General features: G+C 39.3%; 1 protein-coding gene and 1 pseudogene across 8 annotated transcripts in view; both read left to right on the plus strand.

The window, feature by feature from the left end:
* Positions 1 to 22,497, plus strand: part of Ubr3 (ubiquitin protein ligase E3 component n-recognin 3) — a 156,967-nt gene that overhangs the window by 59,828 nt on the left and 74,642 nt on the right. For all 8 annotated transcript variants that reach the window (XR_005501856.2, XR_005501857.1, NM_001134550.3 and 5 more), the window contains exons 11-19: positions 3,500 to 3,586; positions 6,910 to 6,975; positions 7,069 to 7,158; positions 7,843 to 7,971; positions 8,570 to 8,622; positions 8,721 to 8,854; positions 9,189 to 9,274; positions 10,982 to 11,123; positions 14,352 to 14,448. Coding sequence is in view for 6 of the 8 variants with exons in the window: in NM_001134550.3 (NP_001128022.2) it covers positions 3,500 to 3,586; positions 6,910 to 6,975; positions 7,069 to 7,158; positions 7,843 to 7,971; positions 8,570 to 8,622; positions 8,721 to 8,854; positions 9,189 to 9,274; positions 10,982 to 11,123; positions 14,352 to 14,448 (884 nt within the window). In the remaining 2 variants the exon portion in view is untranslated. The remainder of the gene's footprint in view (positions 1 to 3,499; positions 3,587 to 6,909; positions 6,976 to 7,068; positions 7,159 to 7,842; positions 7,972 to 8,569; positions 8,623 to 8,720; positions 8,855 to 9,188; positions 9,275 to 10,981; positions 11,124 to 14,351; positions 14,449 to 22,497) is intronic.
* On the plus strand, positions 15,128 to 22,497 carry Hnrnpc-ps5 (heterogeneous nuclear ribonucleoprotein C, pseudogene 5; annotated as a pseudogene).

A 22,497-nucleotide genomic window follows, 5' to 3' on the forward strand; every position in this document is an offset into this window, starting at 1 on the left:
ATGGATACAGAGGAGGAAAAGAGGGATGGAAAGATGAGCTTGGAGTATCACTCACTTTTGGAGATGTTGAAATGTCCAGGTGGAAATAGTGAGAAGGCACTGGTGTGAGGTTCATGCTCATGAGAAGCCTGGGCTGAGGTTGTGCTTTCAGTCCTTTGGCATGCGATGGTGCTCATCACTAGGTAGGGAACGAGATCAGGAAGAGGAGACGTGAACTGTGAGGAACGCAGGGAGGGAGACCCAGTAGAGTGGATCACCCCATACAGGCTTGTGAGCCAATACGACTTACTCAGGAAGGCAGCTGTATAGCTTCAGGCAGATCGCTCTGACAGTTCTGCTTGGGGCTGAATTTGAATTATGAAGCTAGATTTATATTTGTCTCTGTGATAGTGAGAAATCGTTGTTTCTAAGCAATGGCTTATTTTTCATCTCTGAAGACCAGAATTGTATGTTTTCTAGATGTAAGTATCACCCCTTAATCTAAGAAGACAGTGAGAAAACAAGCCTATAGAATAGAGTTTCTTCTGTAATCTTTGCAGTAACTGAGAGAGCAACTTTTCAGTTAAAGAAGCATCCAGTTGCTAGATAAGATGTTTTTTGGATGAGCTTCAAGATGATACTAGATGCTGTGCTAGGCACTGTGCAGATGCTGTCATCCAACCTTCATGGCGTCTCCTAGGATGCACATGGCATCGCCGTGTCCTCCAGAGAGTAGACAACTTTCTTGCTTGACACAACTTAGAAGCACAGTCTGAAAGTAGATGTGTCTGGTTTTGGGACCTGGCTCTTTACCCAATTGCTGTTATTTATTCTTCAGTGAGACTGTCAGAGCTGTCTTAGCAGCAGTGTGGACAGTTTTTAGAAATGGAAACTAGAAGAAGCAATACTATTTAAAGTTAAGCATCTATTTTGTATCTACATTATAAAATATAAAAGTAAAGGATTAAGTAATATAAAAGTCATGGGTCATATGATTTATTGTTTTGTATACTTCCATCTAGTGACAAATTTAGGTTACCACAAACTTAATGAGTCTCTTTTTGACTCTTGGGGCATACAAGTACCTGCTAATAAGTTTTAGTGCTAGACAGACATAAAATATTTTATATGCATAATTTTTGTATTTTCATGACTACTAGGAGGTAGGTGTAGTGTTATGCATATTATGGAGAAACTCACAAAATTTAAGTTCCTTGTGGCAGGTTATAAATGATGTATTATCAGTGTGCATACTAGGGTGGGGTATATAGTTGGGAGGATGACGAGAGATTTTCTTAACATAATGTTGCAATATGCTTTCTTTAGAGATGGAATTAATAGGCTATCCTCAAATTCATTCTTAATATCTTTAGTTAAGTTGTTCTGTGGTAAAGTCTTGCTGTTCAGACTTATGCTCAGTCATAAAACAGAGTGTCCAAATTCTGAAAATGGCATATATGATTTTCAGATTTTTTCCTTAAATAAAAAACTAGCTTTACATTTTGTTTCTTCTGCCTGCCTGCCTGCCTGCCTGCCTATCTATCTATCTATCTATCTATCTATCTATCTATCTATCTATCTATCTATCTATCATCCCTCCCCTACCCACCCCCACCCCGGACAGCCAGTCAGTCAGCCAGCCAGTCAGCCAGTCAGTCTGTCAGTCTGTCAGTCTGTCTGCCTCTCTGTGTATATATCTGTATCTATACCTACTATCTATTCTTGTGGGATGTTGTTTGTACGAGTGCACCGCAGTGTAGGGTCTGGCAGTCAGGAGTCAGTTCTTTCCTTCACCATTCGGGTCCTGGGGGATGAACTCAGCGCTCAGGTTTGGTAGCAATTGTCTTTACCTGCTGATCCATCTGGTGGATGTTCAAAGTTCGTTTATATAGGAATTAACTTTTACTTTAGTTTGTTTAGGACACATTATTAACTTCTAAGTGTCATTAAATTTCAGTGAGAGATGGGGAGCAGAATATGTTAAGATAATATTTTTAGGGGTTGGGGATTTAGCTCAGTGGTAGAGCGCTTACCTAGGAAGCGCAAGGCCCTGGGTTCGGTCCCCAGCTCCGGAAAAAAAGAACCAAAAAAAAAAAAAAGATAATATTTTTATAAAGATAAATCTTATACAGGGTAGATTGGGACAGAGTGAGACTGTTGGCAAGGTGACTGGTTTGGACTGGATGTTGGCAGCAAAGTAGGAGAGGACCTATATGATAATGTCATGGAAGAAGTGACAGGACATGGAGAAGAGCAAGGTAAAGAAGAAATGAAGTCTGAATGGGGAGTGTGCTGAATGCAGAGGGTCAGGAGTTCAAGGCCATCCTGGGATACATGAGAAGTCTCAAAAAAGAAAAGGAATGTGAGATTTGCCTGTGTTTTTAAAGGCACAGGCAGTTAACACAGGCAGTTGATGAGGTTGACTTGACCTACTTGACGTTCACTTTCATGTTATACATTGGCTTCCAAAATATATTTCATAATTCTCTTAATTTAGCTAAAATATCTTGTTCTAACCATTTTAAATTACATAATTCAGTGGTTTATAATTTATTTTCAAAGTTGTGCATCCACACCATACTAATTATAGAACATTTTCATTATCCGCCAAAGGAACCATTTACTTATCAATTCTGACCTCCCAGTATGTCCTGGAAACTACACATTCTTTTAGAGGGAAGGGGAAGAGATTTTTATTCCAGGTGTGTGGATGTGCGTGCTCACGCGCACACACACACACACACACACACACACACACACACACACACACACACACACAGAGAGAGAGAGAGAGAGAGAGAGAGAGAGAGAGAGAGAGAGAGAGAGAGAGATTGATTTTTTGGTAAGAGCTCTCTTTAGAGTTACATTTTCTGTTAACTTAAAACTTAAGTCTTTGAGTGGATCTAGTTTATCATAAAACATTGTGTTTACTTTTCAGAGTTTTTAATACTGTAAATGGTTCATGTCATTTCTTTTTCTAAGCCAAGATATTACAGGGTGATTATAGCATGTATATGTTCTATCCTCCTTTTATTATTGTGTATATATTCATAAAAAATTGCTCTTTAACCATCTTCAGGTTATCAGTTAAGTGACATTAAGTTCATTGCCAGTGATTTCTAACCATCACCCTGATTTATTTTTGGTACTTTTTCATTATCACCGAAGAGACTCTGTGTTTCCTGAATAATAATATTACTGAATTTGTAGTAATTTTTGGAGTGAACATTGAAATGGAACCTACATTTAATCTATTTAAAGTCTTTTCCAACTTTGCTTTACTTCAATGATTACATAGAAGCAAGTGCATTGTATTCTGTAATTTATGTGTTTGTCATTGGTTGCTACTTTTAGTTCATGAAGGAATGGTTTCTTGAAGCAGAAACCATATAGAGGTTATGTTGAAAATGAATGAATTTTACTACTGAATATGCAATGCTTACTGTTACATGTGATTTAATGTTGGAAATATACATGTTTATGTACCTTGAAGCTTATTTAACTTTTTTTTTTTTTAAAGGAAACTCAAGAGTATACCCGAAATGTTGTAAGGTACTGCCTTGAAGCTCTTCAAGATTGGTTTGATGCTATTAACTTTGTAGATGAGGTATGCTTATGTATATTTATTGTATAAAAATAAGCTTTAACATTTACTGTGTTGGGGATTGAACCCAGAACCTTGTGCATGCTGTGCAAATGCTGTACTGCATCTCTCACCAGTCTAGGTAGGTATGAGTTTGGCATATATAAAAGCATTTAAGGAAAAACTGTTAGATTTCATTTAACATTGAAGATTATGAGGATCTTTTCATGGGATAGGAGTAGAAGAATGAGACTGCACACAGTCTGCTAATGGGAGGGGATGGCTGATTCTTTGACATTTGGGAAACTGCAGAGTACCTTCATTGTGCTTGCTTATGTCATAGAGAAAAGAGGCATATTTTCTCCATCTTAAGTGTATATACGTCATGGGGTGACAGTTGACTTCAGTTGAAGAAGTAAGAGTGGTGGCACAAATACGAATGGGGCAGAAGAGATTAATAAAAAGTATATTCAACTTTATTATTTGGGCAATGTTCTTGGTAGAGAATATTAGATTGTACAAAGGTGTTTTTATTAGTAATGAACAGAGAGCTGGCACAGGGCACACTCTGTTGGCATTGAAGAAGTCATTCCTTCTATTAGAATCTCCTTCTCTTAGAAGGAGCTCAGAACATGCTTAGTACTGAAGAAAGACCAGACAGTGCTCCCCAGTTGTCCAGCCCTCAATTTAAGTTCTGAACCCTTGGCAGGTAGGACCCTAGTTGTGTATTTATTGCATAAGGAGGTGAATTGTTCTGTTTCTTCCTTTTAAAAAAGAAATTGGTTAAGCAAACAAAGTTATGGGCTTTATCCTGGCATCTTTATGTACAGTTTGCTGTTCTGAAAAACAGGTTGACACAGTCAGAAATTTACTGAAAAGTGAGGAATACAAAGAACTGCCTTTTCTGGAATCTTCTGAGTTATCCCCATTACTGCTCAAAACTTTCATATATACTTATTATAAATAAGTTACAATATCACTTATATAAGCAAAATACAACTTTATAATCATGTATTCTAAGCATTTTAATTTTTAGAAGTCATTTTTGCCTTAGTAGCTGCTTGTTTTTTTTTTTTTTTTTGTGTGGGGGGGGCATGCATGTACACCCATAGTACTGCTTGTGCCTGTCACAGACTACTCTGAGTATCATTCATTAGGACCCACCTGTCCACCTTGTTTTTGAGCAGTCTCTCTCATTGACATACAGCTTACCAAGAAGGTCAGGCTGATTGGCTAGCTCTAAGGATCTGCCTTTCTCTCTCTTCCCAGTGCTGGAATTGTAAGGACATCACAGGATGTCTGTTCATCTTCCTTCCTCTCCCTCCCCCCTCCCGTGAGTTCTAGGGGAATAGGACTCAGTTCTCACATACTCTTTCCTGACTCTCTCTCCATTTCTCAGTGATGTTCTTCATAGCAAGATAATGGGATTCATAATCACTTGGAGAATTTTATTACCTTGTCTCAGATCTGTTTCTGGAACATTTTTCTCAATGTTTCTTTATCTTTCCAGACTGTGGCATTTTGAAAGGTATAGATTATTCATCTTGTAGAATGTTCCTCAGTTTAAGTTTGCCTCATGATTAAATTCAGACTCAGACTACGTATATTTTTTCCAGAAATATCTATCATAGAAAGGTTGTTGGAGGCTTTCATTGCATCTAATCTAGTGCAGTGTTTGTCCCAGTGTTTGCTCTCTTTGATCGCTCAGTGTGATGTTGTACTGGCTAATTTTTTGTGTCAACTTGACACAAGCTGGAGTTATCACAGAAAAGGAGCCTCAGTTGTGGAAATGCCTTCATGAGACCCAGCTGTTAGGCATTTTCTCAACTATTGGTCAAGGTGGGAGGACCCAGCCCATTGTTGATGGTGCCGTGCCTGGTGTGTTAGTCTTGGGTTCTATAAGAAAGCAAGCTGAGCAAGCCAGGGGAAGCAAGCCAGTAAGAAACATCCCTCCATGGCCTCTGCATCAGCTCCTGCTTCCTGACCTGCTTGAGTTCCAGTCCTGACTTTTTTGGTGATGAACAGCAATGTGGAAGTGTAAGCTGAATAAACCCTTTCCTTCCCAGCTTGCTTCGTGGTCATGATGTTTGTGCAGGAATAGGAACCCTGACTGAGACAGATGTCTTCTGGGCTTTTTCGCATACCGTTGTTCTTTTTCTCAATGTAACTAATAAGATATTTTGTGAGGAAACACCTTGAAACTATGCAGATATTTTTGTGTTCTCATTTAGTTTTCAGCTCACTAACTTATTTTTGTATGATAGGGTTCATGGTATTCTAGTTTCAGTGCTGTGTTCTGTTTGGTTGTCAGGTTGTTTCAGATAGGGGTATAGGTGTGAAACCAGTGAGAGACCCTTCAAGTTGGTTTCTGTGTTCTTTTGGATATCTGTCCTTTTTGAAGACTCACCTGTTTTTTGTCCCTTGAGATGTTTAGGGTTATTTTACAGTTTCATCTTTCCTTTCCTTTCCTTTCCTTTCCTTTCCTTTTCCTTTCCTTTCCTTTCCTTTCCTTTTCCTTTCCTTTCCTTTTCCTTTTTCCTTTTCTTTTCTTTCCTCCTTTCCTTTCCTTTCCTTTCCTTTCCTTTTTCCTTTCCTTTTTCCTTTCCTTCCTTTCCTTTCCTTTTTCCTTTCCTTTCCTTTCCTTTCCTTTTTCCTTTCCTTTCCTTTCCTTTCCTTTCCTTTTTCCTTTCCTTTTTCCTTTCCTTTTTCCTTTCCTTTCCTTTCCTTTCCTTTTTCCTTTCCTTTTTCCTTTCCTTTCCTTTCTCCTTTCCTTTCTCCTTTCCTTTCTCCTTTCCTTTTTCCTTTCCTTTTTCCTTTCCTTTTTCCTTTCCTTTTTCCTTTCCTTTTTCCTTTCCTTTTTCCTTTCCTTTTTCCTTTCCTTTCCTTTCCTTTCCTTTCCTTTCCTTTCCTTTCCTTTCCTTTCCTTGGGTCTGTATTTGTAGAGCTTCTTTTTAATTTCTAGTGCAGAGCATTGTTTAGGAAGCAAGAGTTGGGTGTAGGTGTATTCATACTGTGGGTGCTTCTTTCCTCCCAGAGTTAACTAAGCAGGCTGTAGGGACATAGCTAGGAGTATAGAAATATCTGCATCTGTCCGTATTTTTATAACTATATATATAGTGATGAGTTCAATCTGAAATTTTAACACTGAAGAAGCTACTCTATTTTGGTCCTTGAAACTTCAGAAGTTACTGTTGAGATGTTCTTTTCAAAGCTTTGGCTCTAAGATTGTAAGTATCGATTAACAAAAACAGTATAGGAATTAATGTAAGTGGGACTGTATTTATAGTGTTTGAAAATTTGAAACCTGTGTTAAGCATTCTTTGATTTGTGTATTCTGTTTACCCCAGCCAGCTCCTAACCAAGTCACTTTCCACCTGCCACTGCACCGTTACTATGCTATGTTTTTGAGTAAGGTGAGACTGTTCTTAAGGAGTTCTCTTGTTGGTGTTATTTATAATTTGGGGGAGAATATTGAATTACTAACTTTTTAAAACATGGATTTTTAGGCTGTGAAATGTCAAGAACTAGATTTGGATTCACTTTTACCGGATCAGGAAATGTTAATGAAACTAATGATCCACCCACTCCAAATTCAAGTATGTATTACGGCTTCTGAAACGTTTGGAATAGGATTTCCTGGTTAACTCGTTCTCCTGTTGTTTTAGTTAATGCTGGACATAAAGAATTAAATTCCAGTAGAGTAAGAGCAGTTTCTCTGGTCTGATTTCTTATTTTATTTATAGTTATTTGTAAGATGGAATTAAAGACTTTGACCAATTAGATTTGTTTTATACTCATTTCTTTAAGCATTCATTATGTATGGGTTCTTTTGTTTGTTTTTTGTAGGGCAGGGATTGAAGGAGAAATAGAATGAAAAGTAAGCACTGGCTTTTCAAAAAGATTTCATTGAAATTTTTATAAATATATCTAGAAACCATAGTGGAAAACTAGCTCATTCATATACTTCAAAGAAGAAAGCTATATAAAATATAGTCATTAGTTTGGATATTTAAAAATAAGCCTATTTAGTGGGATAGAGGCCAACTTGAGGTGCATAGTGAATTTTGTGATCAGCCTGGGAGATATATATATATCTTCCATATTGAGACCCTGTCCTAAAAATCAAACCAAAAAAAATTGTATATATAAACTGAATATCTAATTCTGAGCAGAATGCTAAGCTCATATTATGATTAAGTAAAATATTTTAAATGATTGTATAATACAATATGATTTTATTGAATTTAGATGATATATTTTCTAATTCATTTTTTCATTAGGCTAGTCTTGCTGAAATTCACAGTAACATGTGGGTAAGAAATGGTCTGCAAATCAAAGGACAAGCTATGACCTATGTCCAGTCTCATTTCTGTAACTCCATGATTGATCCAGATATTTACTTATTACAGGTGAGCCAGATGGAGAACCAGGTGTGCTTTGGGAGTGCCTTGATGTGCCTGGTATCTTAATCTGCAGAGGTGACAGTGGTGATGGGAGAAGTTAGTTCATTGAGAAAGAATATATTAAATTTCCCAGAGGAAGGATGCTGTACCAAATGGGCCACAAGGGAAGCATCAGGTTAGTCAGGAGGCAGAAACAGGAGCCAGGAGAAACCCTAGGCAAGCATCATCTTGAGAGTTTATGTAGGAAATGCAAGACAGAGTGGAGGAAGGACTGTGAATTGTTCTGGCAGGCTTTGTAGCCTAGGCTCTGTACCTCCTTGTGCTATCTATGCTCAGCCTTAGCTTCACCGAGGGCTTGGGAAGTACTGTATCCCTTTGTCAGTTAGAAGTGGCTGGGTGCTTGGTTTGGGCTGTGTCCCTGAGCAAGGTCTCTCTTGTGTGGGAATCCGCTCCACACAGCTCTTTCACTAGTCTCTGAGTCTTTCTCTGTTTTGTGTGGCTCATGGCTTGTTGAAGTAGGAAAAGATACAGAAAATCTAAGAGCATGACTAATATAAAGCAAAACTGAATGAGAGAAGTAAAGCTTCCCTTGTGTCTTTTAAAGGTCTGTGCTTCTAGACTTGACCCAGATTACTTTATATCATCTGTCTTTGAAAGGTGAGTGTATGTTTATCAAGACAGGTAGGAAGTATATGGAATTTAATTTAGTTTTGTTTTATTTTCTAAAACTGCATTTGCAATATTTCCTCTTACAGGTTTAAGGTGGTGGACTTACTGACCATGGCTTCCCAGCACCACAACATGGTGCTCGATGTGGAGCACGAGCGGTCAATGCTAGAGGGCGCGCTCACCTTCCTCGTGATTCTTTTGAGTCTTCGTTTACACCTAGGTAAACTACTGATAAATACAGTGTTAACTACTGTTACTTTCTCTTCCCCTAACCCTCTGTTAGCACCTTTGTATTAAAAAAGAAAAAGGATGTGGATCTACTTTGACAATTTGACATGTGCAGTTAATACACGGTTTAGAAGAGTCCTTTAAAAATCCTCTGTTTACAGGAGCTACAGTATCAAGGCAGAGCATCTGCTGTTCAGTTTGGGCCGTGCAGTTTTTACTCTTTAACTTAAGGCATTTCACATTTTGTAGAACATCTTAATTAAATATGTGGTGAGTTCTTTATAATGCATCTCTATATAGGTTAATTCTGTTTTTAATAATTTTAGGGATGTCTGATGATGAGATTCTCAGGGCAGAGATGGTAGCCCAGCTGTGTATGAATGACAGGACGCATAGCTCTTTGCTTGACCTCATATCCTTTGAAAATGTAATTTTGTGCTTATGGTAACCAATACATTTGTAGACTAAAAATATCTCAATTTAAAAGATTTTTTTTAAACTTGAAAATATGTAGAAAAAATATCAGTTATTTGGTGAAGGCTGTGTTCAGGGCAGGTGGTATGTGGTGTTGTCTCTCGCTGTCTCTCAGGAAGATTTTCTTAGACTTCAGGGTTGACCTCGGGCTTGACAGTTCTGGACACATAGGACCTGATCCTCACATAACAACACTGGGGAGAGCAGTCTGGGCATTTTGGAAACAGGACCCCTGTCTTTGTTCCTTATGTAGCTAGGCTGGAGTACCTAGAGCTTAGGGAGAGGCTTTCTAATTCCCACTATCAGGGCTTTAAATATTCCCATGATTTTTGTTAGAATCAGTCTTAGAGGATTTTCAACTTTGTGGATTATCCTCTACCGACTGGAAGCATGGTGCCTGGGATAGAACTGAATGTTCAGTAGTAGTTTTGTTTTTTTTCTTAAATTAAAAGTATTTTATATGTATGGGTGTTTGCAAGCATGTATGTATGTGCACCACATACATGCTTGGTCCTGGCAGAGGTCAGAGGAAGGTGTCACAGTGCCTGAAACTGGAGTCACAGATGGTTGTGAATCACTATGTGGGTGTTGGGAACCAAACTTAGGTCATCTGCAAGAGCTGCTGCTGCTTTTACCCACTGGACTATTATCCCTCTTAAATGCATTACATTTATTTATTTATTTTTTTTATGCGGACATTTTTGAGGTAGGATCTCACTGTATAGCCCTGCTTGGCCTGAAACTTAACAGTGTGGACCAGGGCCCGGCCTTGAATTTGGCTAAATTCTCCTCCTTCTGCCTGCCAAATACTGCTGTTAGAGGCCAATACCATCATAGCGGCAAGGTAATGAAACCTTAAAAACGGTAGTTTTTTGTTTTTGTTTTTGTTTTTTTTTATGGTGAAAATATCTGACTAAAGTTAGTGTGACTGTACCGTTTAGAACATTTGTTTTCTTGACCACTTTGAAGATTTTGTAGCATCAGTTCAGTAGCCTGGTAGCAAGCCCAGCCCCACTGCAGTGAGCTGGGTTAAACCTATGGTCTGGGATGTACCAGGCAAGTGCCTGAACTCGCCTCAGCGTCCTTTGATGATTTCTTCAAACAGTTATAGACTATCAGTGCTATTACAGAGCAAAAACATTCTCTCAAATTTGATTTTAGTTTAAGAATTATATGCCTTAATATGAAATAGGACAGAGTCTTTGTGGCATGATGCTTTCCCTTTGCCTGAACCCACATGTTTATATTTGGTGGAAATTTTGCATTTAGAAAAGTCATTTTTACTTCTACAAATCTGTGCTAGGTTTTAGTGTATTCTTTTTAGTTTTCTGAAGAAGGATAAAGTATATTCAGTGATGAAAATGGAGATAATTGAAATTATTTTCCTTTCATTTAATGGAATTTGATCAATTTATTTGAGGGGAAGTATACTTAGGGTCACTTCATCATATAGTTTATTTGCCTTCTAGATTTAAAACCACAGTGAAGTTAATACTGAACTATTATATTGCCATCTTGTGGCCAACATTATACATTGCAGCCAGTCATTTTCTATTTTGATAAAATGAATTTGAACTGAGTAATTTGCGGATGTTGAAGCTGGTGCTAGTCATTAATATTGTTTTTTTCTTGACACATACATCATATCCCAGAAAATCCCAACCCTAAAAGTGGCATTATTCCTGGAAGCTATAGCTTTGAATCAGTTTTATCTGCTGTAGCTGACTTTAAGGCTCCCGTTTTTGAACCTGGAGGCTCCATGCAACAAGGCATGTATACTCCCAAAGGTATGTTTGCATACACAAATGTATTATTTCCTGTATTTTCGGAAACAAAATGCTTTTCTTTTTGCTCCTTTGTACATTTATTTACTTAGTGTGCATGTGTGGGTTTGGGTATGGATGGAGACAGAGGTAGGTCACCTTGGATGTGTCATTAATTCCTCAGGCGCCATCTCCTTGTTCTTTGCAACAGGGTCTCTCCCTGAAATTGGAGCTTCCTTAATAGGCTCAGGCATTTGCCTGTCTCAACCCTCTCAGTTCTGGAATTGTGTGTGCATGCCACCATGCCCTTTTTATGTGTCTCTTGGGTGGACTTCCATCCTTGTTCTCTAAAGACAAGTTCTTTCCTGCTTTCCCTCAGTACTTATCTTTTATTAATTCAGTTTTAGTATGCTGCCAAATTCTTTTTATAAATTTATGCTTTTATTAGTATGATATTACTTCTATTTAGCAAGTAGAAGCTGGTAGATCTCTGAGTTCAAAGCCAGCCCAATCTAGTTAGTTCTAGGACAATCAGGGCTGCATAATTAAGATACCCCTGTCTCAAACAACAACAGAAAGTATTTATGTTACATTGTGGCCTTCTTAAATGACTAAATTACAAAAACAACTTTAGGTACTCTATTTCTGTAAGTGACCACTAACCAGGAATGAATCATAAATTATAGCACAATATTATCCTTCTTAATTCAGTTTTAAACAGTTTCCTTCCCTTCCCTTCATTCCCTCCCTCCCTCCCTTCCCTCCCTCCCTCCCTCCCCCTCCCTCATCTCTGTCTCTGTCTTTGTCTCTGTCTGCCTCCCTCCCTCCCTCCCTCCCTCCCCCCTCATCTCTGTCTCTGTCTTTGTCTCTGTCTGCCCCCCCCTCTCTCTCCCTCCCCCATTCTCTTTCATTTATTCATTCATTGTATTTTCTTAAAGACAATGTCTTACTATGTAACCTTGGCTGTCCTGAAATTTGTGTCCACCAAACTGACCTCACTCACACTCACAGAGATCTACCCACTCCCATCGTCTCCCAGGTGCTAGAATCAATGGAATTTCCCACCATGCACAGCTCACTGTCTGGTAGGATGCCAAGGGTGCCTATAGCATGTGTAGCTATGTTTAAATACACAGAAGCCTTTTCTTTAAGTGGTTGCTTTTCTAAGGTTTTTCTCCATTTGTAGATGATTTGATTGACAAGTGTGAGAAATAGGTGAGATTTTGATTAACTTAAGTTTTTGAAGGGGTTGAAGTTTGTGCTCTTTGATCCTCAAATTTATTTTCTAAATTAAAGTCCAGTATGAATTTTGAAGTCACATATAACACATACTGTCTTTGACAAAGGACAGAAGAAAAGCCTATGTATTATTTCTAGTGACATTCTTAATTAGCAGGATTAATATTGTATCTGGGTGGAATATATTCCATTAAAGAAAAAGGGGAGTACATCTTTATTATGTCTAGATGAACTTGAATGGCATGTTGCTCCTGTGTGATGTGGTGTCTAACAAACCATACCAGCCTCACCAGGAGGCTTGCCCATAGCCAGCCCTCAGCCCTCGCTGCTCTCAGCATCAGCAAATCCTGGGAACTGCCTGATAAACAAGCTCTGTAGATGGCTGTTGTACACAGTAAAGTTCAAGGCAAACTAGGGTCTGTGCTGGAAATTAAAATAATTAAGCTCTGTTCTGTGTTTGTAATTGTTAATGATTTTGCTAGAGAGAGTAAAAAACAGAAAAATATTTAAAATTTTTTTTATTTTAGTTTTTGGTGCATTAGTGTTTTGACCGCATGTATGTCTGTGTGAGGGTGTCAAATCTTGGAGTGAAACACAGTTGTGAGCTGACATGTGCATGCTGGGAACTGAACCTGGGTCCTTCTGGAGAGTAGTACTTAGTGCTCTTTAACTGCTAAGCCATTTCTCCAGGCCCAGAAAAAAAAAAATTTAACCTAGGGAAAGAGATACTGGTTCTAAAATTATTCTCAGGTCATCTTTTAGTATTTTATTTATTTTTAACTTAAAACATTTTGAAATTAAAATATTACATTTTCTCTCTCTAGTCCCTACCTCTTTTTAGCCATGCACGAATATATAAATACAAATTGTTTTGTCTGCTCAGTGTTTCTTGTATATGTGGTTTTAAGGCTGACCAATTATTTTTTGAGGCAGAATCTCACTATGTAACCCTGGCCTGGAACTTCCCATGTAGACTTCATTGGCTTCAAACAACATAGATCCTCCTGCTTCTGTCTCATGAGCCATCACATGTCACATTTTAAAAATTATTTTAAGAATTTTATGAGTATTTGCCTATCGTGTGTGTGTGTGTGTGTGTGTGTGTGTGTGTGTGCCACATGTATTCAAGTGCACTTGGAAGTCAGAAGAGGACATCAGATCTTCTGGAACTAGAGTTGTAGGTGACTGAGCCATCATGTGGGTGCTAGTATTGAGCCTGTGTTCTTAACTGCTGAGTCAGTTTTCCAGCCCTGAAGCCCACCTTTTAGACATCTGTGCCATCTAAATATCATCTGTAACACTTTGTACTTAGGATTTTGCTATTTGGTTTCCCAGTGGGCTAGTTATTTTTTAAATGTCACTTTAACCTAACATGACTATTAATGAGACTTTGAATTTTATTTGTATCTTCTATATCAAATATTAAAATTACATGTTGAAAATAATTATATAACCACTAAAGGAAGACGATGCATAGACACTTACTATTTAAAGCCACCCTGTGTAGACCAACTGTATATAGACAGTCATAGGACTATAACTCACAATTGTACAGAAGGGAGGGGATCATGGTTAACTTCTAGTTGAGAAGTAGAAAAGAACCATTATAAAGGGACTTGGAAAATCAGCTCATCAGTACATTTTTTTCATAATTTTACAGTTGAATCATTTTAAAGGTATTACTCTTTCTTTCTAATATGCACCTTACCAAGAAAATAAGAAAAAAAAATCTTTAAACTGAAACAGCAGTGATCTAAACTTTATCTAAACATTTATATATTAATGTTATAAAACTTTTGCTTGTGGAGGCTTGAAGAACCTAAGAGAACATTCCAGATGTTAAAAGGTATGTTTTTAACTGAGTAAAAGTAACCATAACAGTAAGATCTCTCTCAGGCAAATTGATTAAGTTTAACTTCCAAGTTTTCAATTTAAATGTTCCCAATGAATATAATAAGTAATTTGAGTTTGGTTTTAAGTCAGATTTTATTTCTGCTTTCTTCTGTCTGATAGCTGAAGTCTGGGATCAGGAGTTTGATCCTGTCATGGTCATTCTTCGAACAGTTTATCGCCGAGATGTGCAGTCTGCCATGGACAGATACACAGCATTGTAAGTCTAACAAGCTGACCAGTGTCATTACAGAATAACTGGGGTTTTTGTAGAGAAGTTTTAGTTATAACACACGATATGGTCTCATTAGATATACTTAATCTAAGAGAAAATATCACTTAAATGTTCTTAAAAAACAATTTAGACGAATACACTGGCTCGTCTGTGGCCCCGTGCACATGGGTAGTGGAGGACTGCTTTGTATGGCCTCAGTGGGAGAGGATGCCCTCCATCCTGTTGGGCCTTGATACCCCACCCAGGGACTTGATGCTGGTGGGGGTGAGGTAGGGTTGGGGTTAGGGGAGCATCCTCTCAGAGGAGGAGGGTGAATGAATTTAAGGAGGGGGGGACCGGGAAGGGGGGCAAATTTTGAAATGAAAATAAATGAAATATTTTAATAAAGGTTCAAAAACAATTTAGATGAGACTTATTGCCTCAGAATCTTTATAAAATTTTGATATTAAGCTGTACATAGTAGGTCATCCTGTAATACCAGCCTGGACTGTACAGTGGAATTTTGTTCAAGAAACAAAACAGACAAAATTTGTTAATTGACTTGATAAAGTAAATTTTATGAAATATGATTATAAATTAAAAGAAGAAAAACATGGTTGCTCTTCGATCAGTTAGATTGGAAACTTGATTTTATGTTGCTCTACTTTTGAATCAGTGTGGAAGCATGGATATAAAAATAAAACAGTATATCAGAGATGATGGAGATCTACAAAAAGTATGAAAATGTTGCTATTCTTGAGAGTTGAGAAAATAGAGCAAAATGAATTTTACTTAATGCAACAGTATTTTATGTTTTTTTTTTTTTTTTTTGGTTCTTTTTTTTTTTTTTTTTTTTTCTGAGCTGGGGACCGAACCCAGGGCCTTGTGCTTCCTAGGTAAGCGCTCTAACCACTGAGCTAAATCCCCAGCCCCGCAACAGTATTTTAAAATGTTAGTTACAGGAAAAAATTTGGTCTTGATAAAGTCTTTATTCAGATAATATTCAAGTAGATGTTAATGTGTATCTAATGTTGTTAGGTGTAACTGGAACTTCTTTCCACCAGGAGTTTTAAATACTAGATAAATGTTTACTTTAGCATCTATCATAGACTGTACTTGAACAAAACAAATGAAACTTCCCACAAACAAAACAAAATTCCTTAAAACAACAAAAACCAGATTAATTTAGCTCAGGTGCTGTCACCTCTCTGCCTTTGCGCAGAATCCTGGAGGAGGCACTTAGAGGTTCCCCTTCCTCTGTTTACCTGGCCACCTCCTTTTGCATATTTTCTGTCCTTTTGTGCTAATTCATTTGCTTGTAGGCATTTATTCACTTCTTAGCTCCTTGAAGGGAGACTTTTTTTTTTTTTTTTTTTGGTTCTTTTTTTCGGAGCTGGGGACCGAACCCAGGGCCTTGCGCTTCCTAGGCAAGCGCTCTACCACTGAGCTAAATCCCCAGCCCCCCCCCCCCTTTTTTTTTATCTTTATTAACGAAGGGAGACGTTTTTGCTTCTATATTTTCTCTTTCTGCCTCCCTCCCTCTCTCTGTCCCTCCTTTCTCCCTCCCTTCTTTTTTCTGAGACAGTGTCTCTGTATGGTCCTGGCTGTTCAGAAACTCACTCTGTAGGCCAGGCTGGCCTCAACATCACCTGCCTCTGCCCCCTGAGTACTGGACTAAGGTACTCCTCCTGCCCGGCTTGCTTCTTACTCATCCTCAGGATCTGTGGCAGCTCCACGCTGTCCTAGTAGGCATTCACCTACTTGCTATTTGTTGGGTAAGTAAATTGAATAGATCATGCTGAAAAATTGAAACATGGCAGGCATGATTGTACACACCTTTAACCCCATCACTCAGGAGGCTGAGGCAGGCAGATCTCTGTATGAATCCAGCCTGGTCTACTTAGCCAGTTCCAGGACAGCCAGGACCACATAGTAAGACTCTGTCTCAAAGAATAATCAAACAAAATCAAAAGAAAAAAGAGAAAGAAAAAAATTTAAAGATGCAAAATTAATTTTTTTGCTTCTATATTCTGCCTCCCTCCCTCTTCTCCCTTCCCCTCCCTTCCGCTTCCTATTCCCTCCTCCCTCCCCTTCCTTCCACCCTCTTTCTTCCTTCCTTCTTTCCTCCCCCCCCCCTCTCTTTCTTTTGAGACAGGGTCTCAAAATGTAGAACAGACTGGCCTCAAATTTAGAGACCCTGTGCCTAATGAATATTAGGACTTTTTATTTCGTTTAGAGCAAAAGTTCTCAGCAAGGCACAGTCTTGTCTTCCAAGGAGTTTGGCATTCCCTAAAGAGTGGTCGAGTTGCTGCTGACGTCTCATTCCCACAGCTTCATCTTGACTCAGGTGTCATTGGTTACCAGTGCAGAGGAACCTGTGGGCACACACTGACTTAGACCTTGTCTATGGAAGAATAATATGTCATTAGCTCTGTAGGTCTAAGTACTTTTTTATTGATAACTACTTTATACAATTCAATAAAATCACACTCCCTAAACTGTTTCTAAACAACTTTTCTATTTTTGCATTTTATTCTTTGATTATCCACATTCCTTTTATTTATCATTTTAGTTTCTGCCCCTCTCACCACTCTTGTGTGTGTGTGTGTGTGTGTGTGTGTGTGCGCGCGCACGTGCGCGCACGCTTGTGTATAGCTGTGCTCACTAACATAGGCGTATCTGTTTTCCTTAGTCACTTCTCCATCTTATTTTTGAGATTGGATCATTTACTAAGCTTAGACCTGGTGGTTTTATTGCCCAGAGAGGCCCCCGGGATCTGTTGTCTCTGCTCCCAGTGCTGCAGTTATGAGAATGCACTACTGCTCCTGGCTCTCTGGGTTATAGGACCCAAGCTCAGCTCTCATGTTTGTGCAGTCTGTTACAGCAGGACTAATTCTGATGCCTTGTAATGATGTTCATTTTACTCTCCCTCCCCTCATCCCTGAGATAATGTAGCTCATTCCTGAGATTCATTACTTGTTGTTTCATCTTTAGCTTCTAGGCATAGGCATTCCTCAGATTCTCATAATTCTGGCTGTACATGAATAAGAATTTTCATAGACTATTAGGTAGGTTTGTTAAGAAACCTTGTGTTTGGTTTTTTTAGGGTAGCTTTCTCAGAGAAGTATCTTCAGATATTGCCCCAAATACAATTGCCTTGTCATTAGTCTGTGAGCCAAATGGGAGGGAAATCAGGCTTAGTAGCTTTCAATCAAATTCAAATCATGGTTTTACTATTTTGTCTTCTTACCTTTAACTAAGCTTGCTATTTTATTCTCAGTAGAGAGGGATTCTCCCAGCAGAATTCCTTTGCAATGGTGAGGAGCAATCTTCATCCTCTGTTTATTTTAGCTCTTACTGTCTCACCGGTCATTGTTGATGTGGCAGATACTGAGAGTGCCATTGCATATTTAAGATTTCTAATTAAAAACTTTATTATATGTGTGGGTATGCTGTCTTTGTGAGGACACATGCATACCATGGAGTGTCAAGGGAGGTCAGAGGACAATGTTATAAGTTGCGTATGCCTTTATGTAGGTTACAGAGATGGATCTTAGGTCCCTAGACTTGGCTGCCATCACTCTTACTTGAAAGAGTGATTTTGTTCTTAGTTTCATGTATGCATGGTGTTTGTGTACTTGAGAGGTATTGGGTCCCCTGCAGCTGCAGTTAAAGGGAGCTTCTGAACACTGCTGTGGGTGCTGGGAAACAAACCCTAGTCTTGTGGACTGCTGGGCCATTTCTACAAATCTTATTGTCTATTTTCATTTCATTGCTTGTTTGAGGCAGGATTTCTCTGAGTAACCTTGGCTGTCTGGAACTCTGTAGACCAGACTGCTGCTTTTCAAGCTCATAGAGATCCACCCACCTCTGCTTCCAAGTTCTGAGATGAGAGGTGTGTGCTACCATTGATTGCCCTGCTTCCTTTATTTTCTTGGGTAGACTTTCTTTTAAGAGTTGTTTATTTAATTTTTAAAAAGATTTATTTTTATTGTATGTGTATTAGTGTTTGCCTGCGTATATATAAGTGCACTTCATGTGTTCCTGGTTTCTCTGAGGACCAGAAGAGGGTGCTCCATCTCCTGAAACTGGAGTTTCAAGCAGACATGGCCATGCCTGACTTTTTAAAAAATATATGTTATATATATCATATATTTTTAATTGGTTATTTTATTTACATTTCAAATGTTATCCTCCTTCCTGGTTTCCCCTTCCCAAACCCCTATCCATTCCCCTCCTTCTGCTTCTATGAGGGAGTCCCCCCCACCCCCCATTTCCACCTCACAGCTCTAGGACTCCCCTATGCTAGGTGTATTGAGCCTCCACAGGACCAAGGGTCTTCCTTCTCATCAATGCCAGACAATGGCATCCTCTGCTACATATGCAGCTGGTGGCTTCAGATTCATTATATAGTTGAGGGTAATCTTGACCTTCCGATTCTCCTGCCTCTACCCTCAAGTGCTGGGATTCCAGGTGTGTTCCTGTGTACCCAGCTTTATGTGGTACTGAGGGGTATTCTCAGTGCAATTTGTATAAATATAGTAAGAGCACCTAACTGTTGTGATTCAAGCTTATTAATAGTGTTGTTAAAATTCTTCCTTTTTTCCCCCTTGGGCTCAGAGCAACATGGATTGTCTGTCAACTTTTCTACATAATTCTTTCAAACTTTGCCTATTGTGCCTTAAGCCTGCAACTAGTTGTGTGTAAGGTTGTAGTTACTGGCATTTTGTGAAGAGACAGAGCGCTGAACAGTCGTGTGGTCCCCTGCTGCTGTAGCTCTGGCATCTCAGCGTGACCTGCAGTAGGAGAGGCAGTCTCTTGTCGCTGTCCTTCCTTGTAGGAGACTTTTTTAAATCTTCAGCTATATTTTCAGCTTTGTGAGAAAGCTTATTATCAAAGGAGATGGCTAGCAATGTTACCAGCAAGGCAGATCCTTGATCCATGGATTCCTGTGTATTCATTGGTAATCTCAACACTCTGGTGGTCAAGAAGTCTGATGTGAAGGCCATCTTTTTTTTTTTTTTATATATTTTTTTTTTATTAACTTGAGTATTTCTTATATACATTTCAAGTGTTATTCCCTTTCCCGGTATCCGGGCAAACATCCCCCTCCCCCCTCCCCTTCCTTATGGGTGTTCCCCTCCCAACCCTCCCCCCATTGCCGCCCTCCCCCCACCAGTCTAGTTCACTGGGGGTTCAGTCTTAGCAGGACCCAGGGCTTCCCCTTCCACTGGTGCTCTTACTAGGATATGCATTGCTACCTATGAGGTCAGAGTCCAGGGTCAGTCCATGTATAGTCTTTGGGTAGTGGCTTAGTCCCTGGAAGCTCTGGTTGCTTGGCATTGTTGTACATATGGAGTCTCGAGCCCCTTCAAGCTCTTCCAGTTCTTTCTCTAATTCCTTCAACGGGGGGTCCTATTCTCAGTTCAGTGGTTTGCTGCTGGCATTCGCCTCTGTATTTGCTGTATTCTGGCTGTGTCTCTTAGGAGCGATCTACATCCGGCTCCTGTCGGTCTGCACTTCTTTGCTTCATCCATCTTGTCTAATTGGGTGGCTATATATGTATGGGCCACATGTGGGGCAGACTCTGAATGGGTGTTCCTTCAGTCTCTGTTTTAATCTTTGCCTCTCTCTTCCCTGCCAAGGGTATTCTTGTTCCCCTTTTAAAGAAGGAGTGAAGCATTCACATTTTGATCATCCGTCTTGAGTTTCATTTGCTCTAGGCATCTAGGGTAATTCAAGCATTTGGGCTAATAGCCACTTATCAATGAGTGCATACCATGTATGTCTTTCTGTGATTGGGTTAGCTCACTCAGGATGATGTTTTCCAGTTCCAACCATTTGCCTACGAATTTCATAAAGTCGTTGTTTTTGATAGCTGAGTAATATTCCATTGTGTAGATGTACCACATTTTCTGTATCCATTCCTCTGTTGAAGGGCATCTGGGTTCTTTCCAGCTTCTGGCTATTATAAATAAGGCTGCAATGAACATAGTGGAGCACGTGTCTTTTTTATATGTTGGGGCATCTTTTGGGTATATGCCCAAGAGAGGTATAGCTGGATCCTCAGGCAGTTCAATGTCCAATTTTCTGAGGATTCTCCAGACTGATTTCCAGAATGGTTGTACCAGTTTGCAATCCCACCAACAATGGAGGAGTGTTCCTCTTCCTCCACATCCTCGCCAGCATCTGTTGTCCCCTGAGTTTTTGATCTTAGCCATTCTCACTGGTGTGAGGTGAAATCTCAGGGTTGTTTTGATTTGCATTTCCCTTATGACTAAAGATGTTGAACATTTCTTTAGGTGTTTCTCAGCCATTCGGCATTGGAGGCCATCTTTTTAAAGTATGGCAAAATTGTGGGTTCTCTTTGCATAGGGACTTTGCCTTTGTCTAGTATGTTAATGAAAAAAAATGCCCGAGCTGCTGTAGCTGGAGAGGATGGGAGAGTGACCGCTGGCCAGGTTTTCCATATCAACCTGGCTGCAGAGTAGAAGTGAACCGAGGAGAAGCAGGTGTGAAACGATCTGCAGCAGAGATAGACCGGAGCTTCCAAACGCCTCATGTGCGGGAACGCCTCATGAAAGGCAGAAGTGGATTTAATTTCAAGAATACACAACGGGGATCTTCTACCACGTCTGGAAAGTTGAAAGGTGATGATTTACGGCTATTAAGAAAGAACTGGCTCAGATAAGTTGAAAATGCTGGAAAAAAATGAAAAAGAACAAAGCAAACAAGCAGACTTGTCCTTCTCATCCCCAGTAGAGGTGAAGAATGCAAAGTCTGAGGAAGAGCAGAGCAGCTCTCAGTGAAGAACGATGAGAAATGTGAAGATGGAGTCTGAGGCAGGTGCAGATGACTGCTGCTGGGGTGACCTATGGTTGTTGACTAGAATGACGGTGAAGAGGAGGCCGAGGAAGGAGAAGATGACTCTTAATTAAGCACACAGTGGACTTAGAAATCCTATCCCACTCTTCATTTGCCTAGGCACTTGTGAGAGGTCAAAGTAGCACCAGATCCCCTCGCCTAGAGTCGTCTGCACATTCTCACTGCTCTCCCTCCTTAGCCTTCCTGTGCTCATTAATTCCTCACTGCTCTGGGCCTAGTTCTGTTTCCACTCCCTTTGATGCTCCTTAGTAGTGATACCTCTTTGATTTAACAATAAAAAGATGGATGGTTTTTTAAAAAAAAGATTGTCATTACTGTGTTCCTGGGGTCCTCCTGTTCTAGAAGACACAGACAAACTTGTTACTTCTTGTGAGTTATTCTCTTCCTTTAAAGACTTTCTAGGTCTCAGCAGTAGAAGGATCTCATTTCCATGACTGAACCTTGTGTGAGTCCAACACCTTTAAATAGTAGAGTAGACATATACTCAGACTTTATTTCTTAAATTGCGTTCATTTAGTGTGTGTGCACATGCATGCACACATGCACATGTTGCCACAGGTGATTGTGTGGAGGTCAGAGGACAACTCGTAGGAGTCAGTTCTCTTCTACCATGTGGGTCAGCAGGTTGAACTTAGGTCTTGAGGTCTTGGTGGCAAGCACCTTTTCCTGGTGAGCCATCTTGACAGCCCACAAAGGTGGTAAACTATGCCCGCAGTGTTGATGTTTATTGATCATGTTTCTTCTGCTGCCCCAGTACTCTCTTTTAGGAGCTCAAGGGTGGGGTCAGAAGGTCACACTCCTATCCAGCCTGCTTTCCAGCCTTTAGTAGCGGGGATATTTTCTGATTACTGATTTTGTCAAGGGTTAGAATAGAAAGTCACTTTGCTAAAAATTTTATTATGGATCCTTTTCATTTTTTTTTTGTTAGCATTTTTTACATTCATTTTTCAAGTTTTTGGTTTTGCTTTTTTAACTGATTTCTATCCAAAAGTAAAGGGAAAGTAATGTGCATAGTGAAAGTATAAGTAAAAGTATAAGAATAAATATCTGTTTGGCTTTTGAAAGCATTTATGAATAATTAGTAATGTATAGAAAATAGAAATGAGTGCCTGTAAATTACTGTTCAAACCATAGTTTATGAGTCTGTCATGTAAACTTGATTTTGCTTTA

The sequence above is a fragment of the Rattus norvegicus genome, chromosome 3, assembly GCF_036323735.1.
Source record: "Rattus norvegicus strain BN/NHsdMcwi chromosome 3, GRCr8, whole genome shotgun sequence".
Lineage (NCBI taxonomy): Eukaryota > Metazoa > Chordata > Mammalia > Rodentia > Muridae > Rattus > Rattus norvegicus.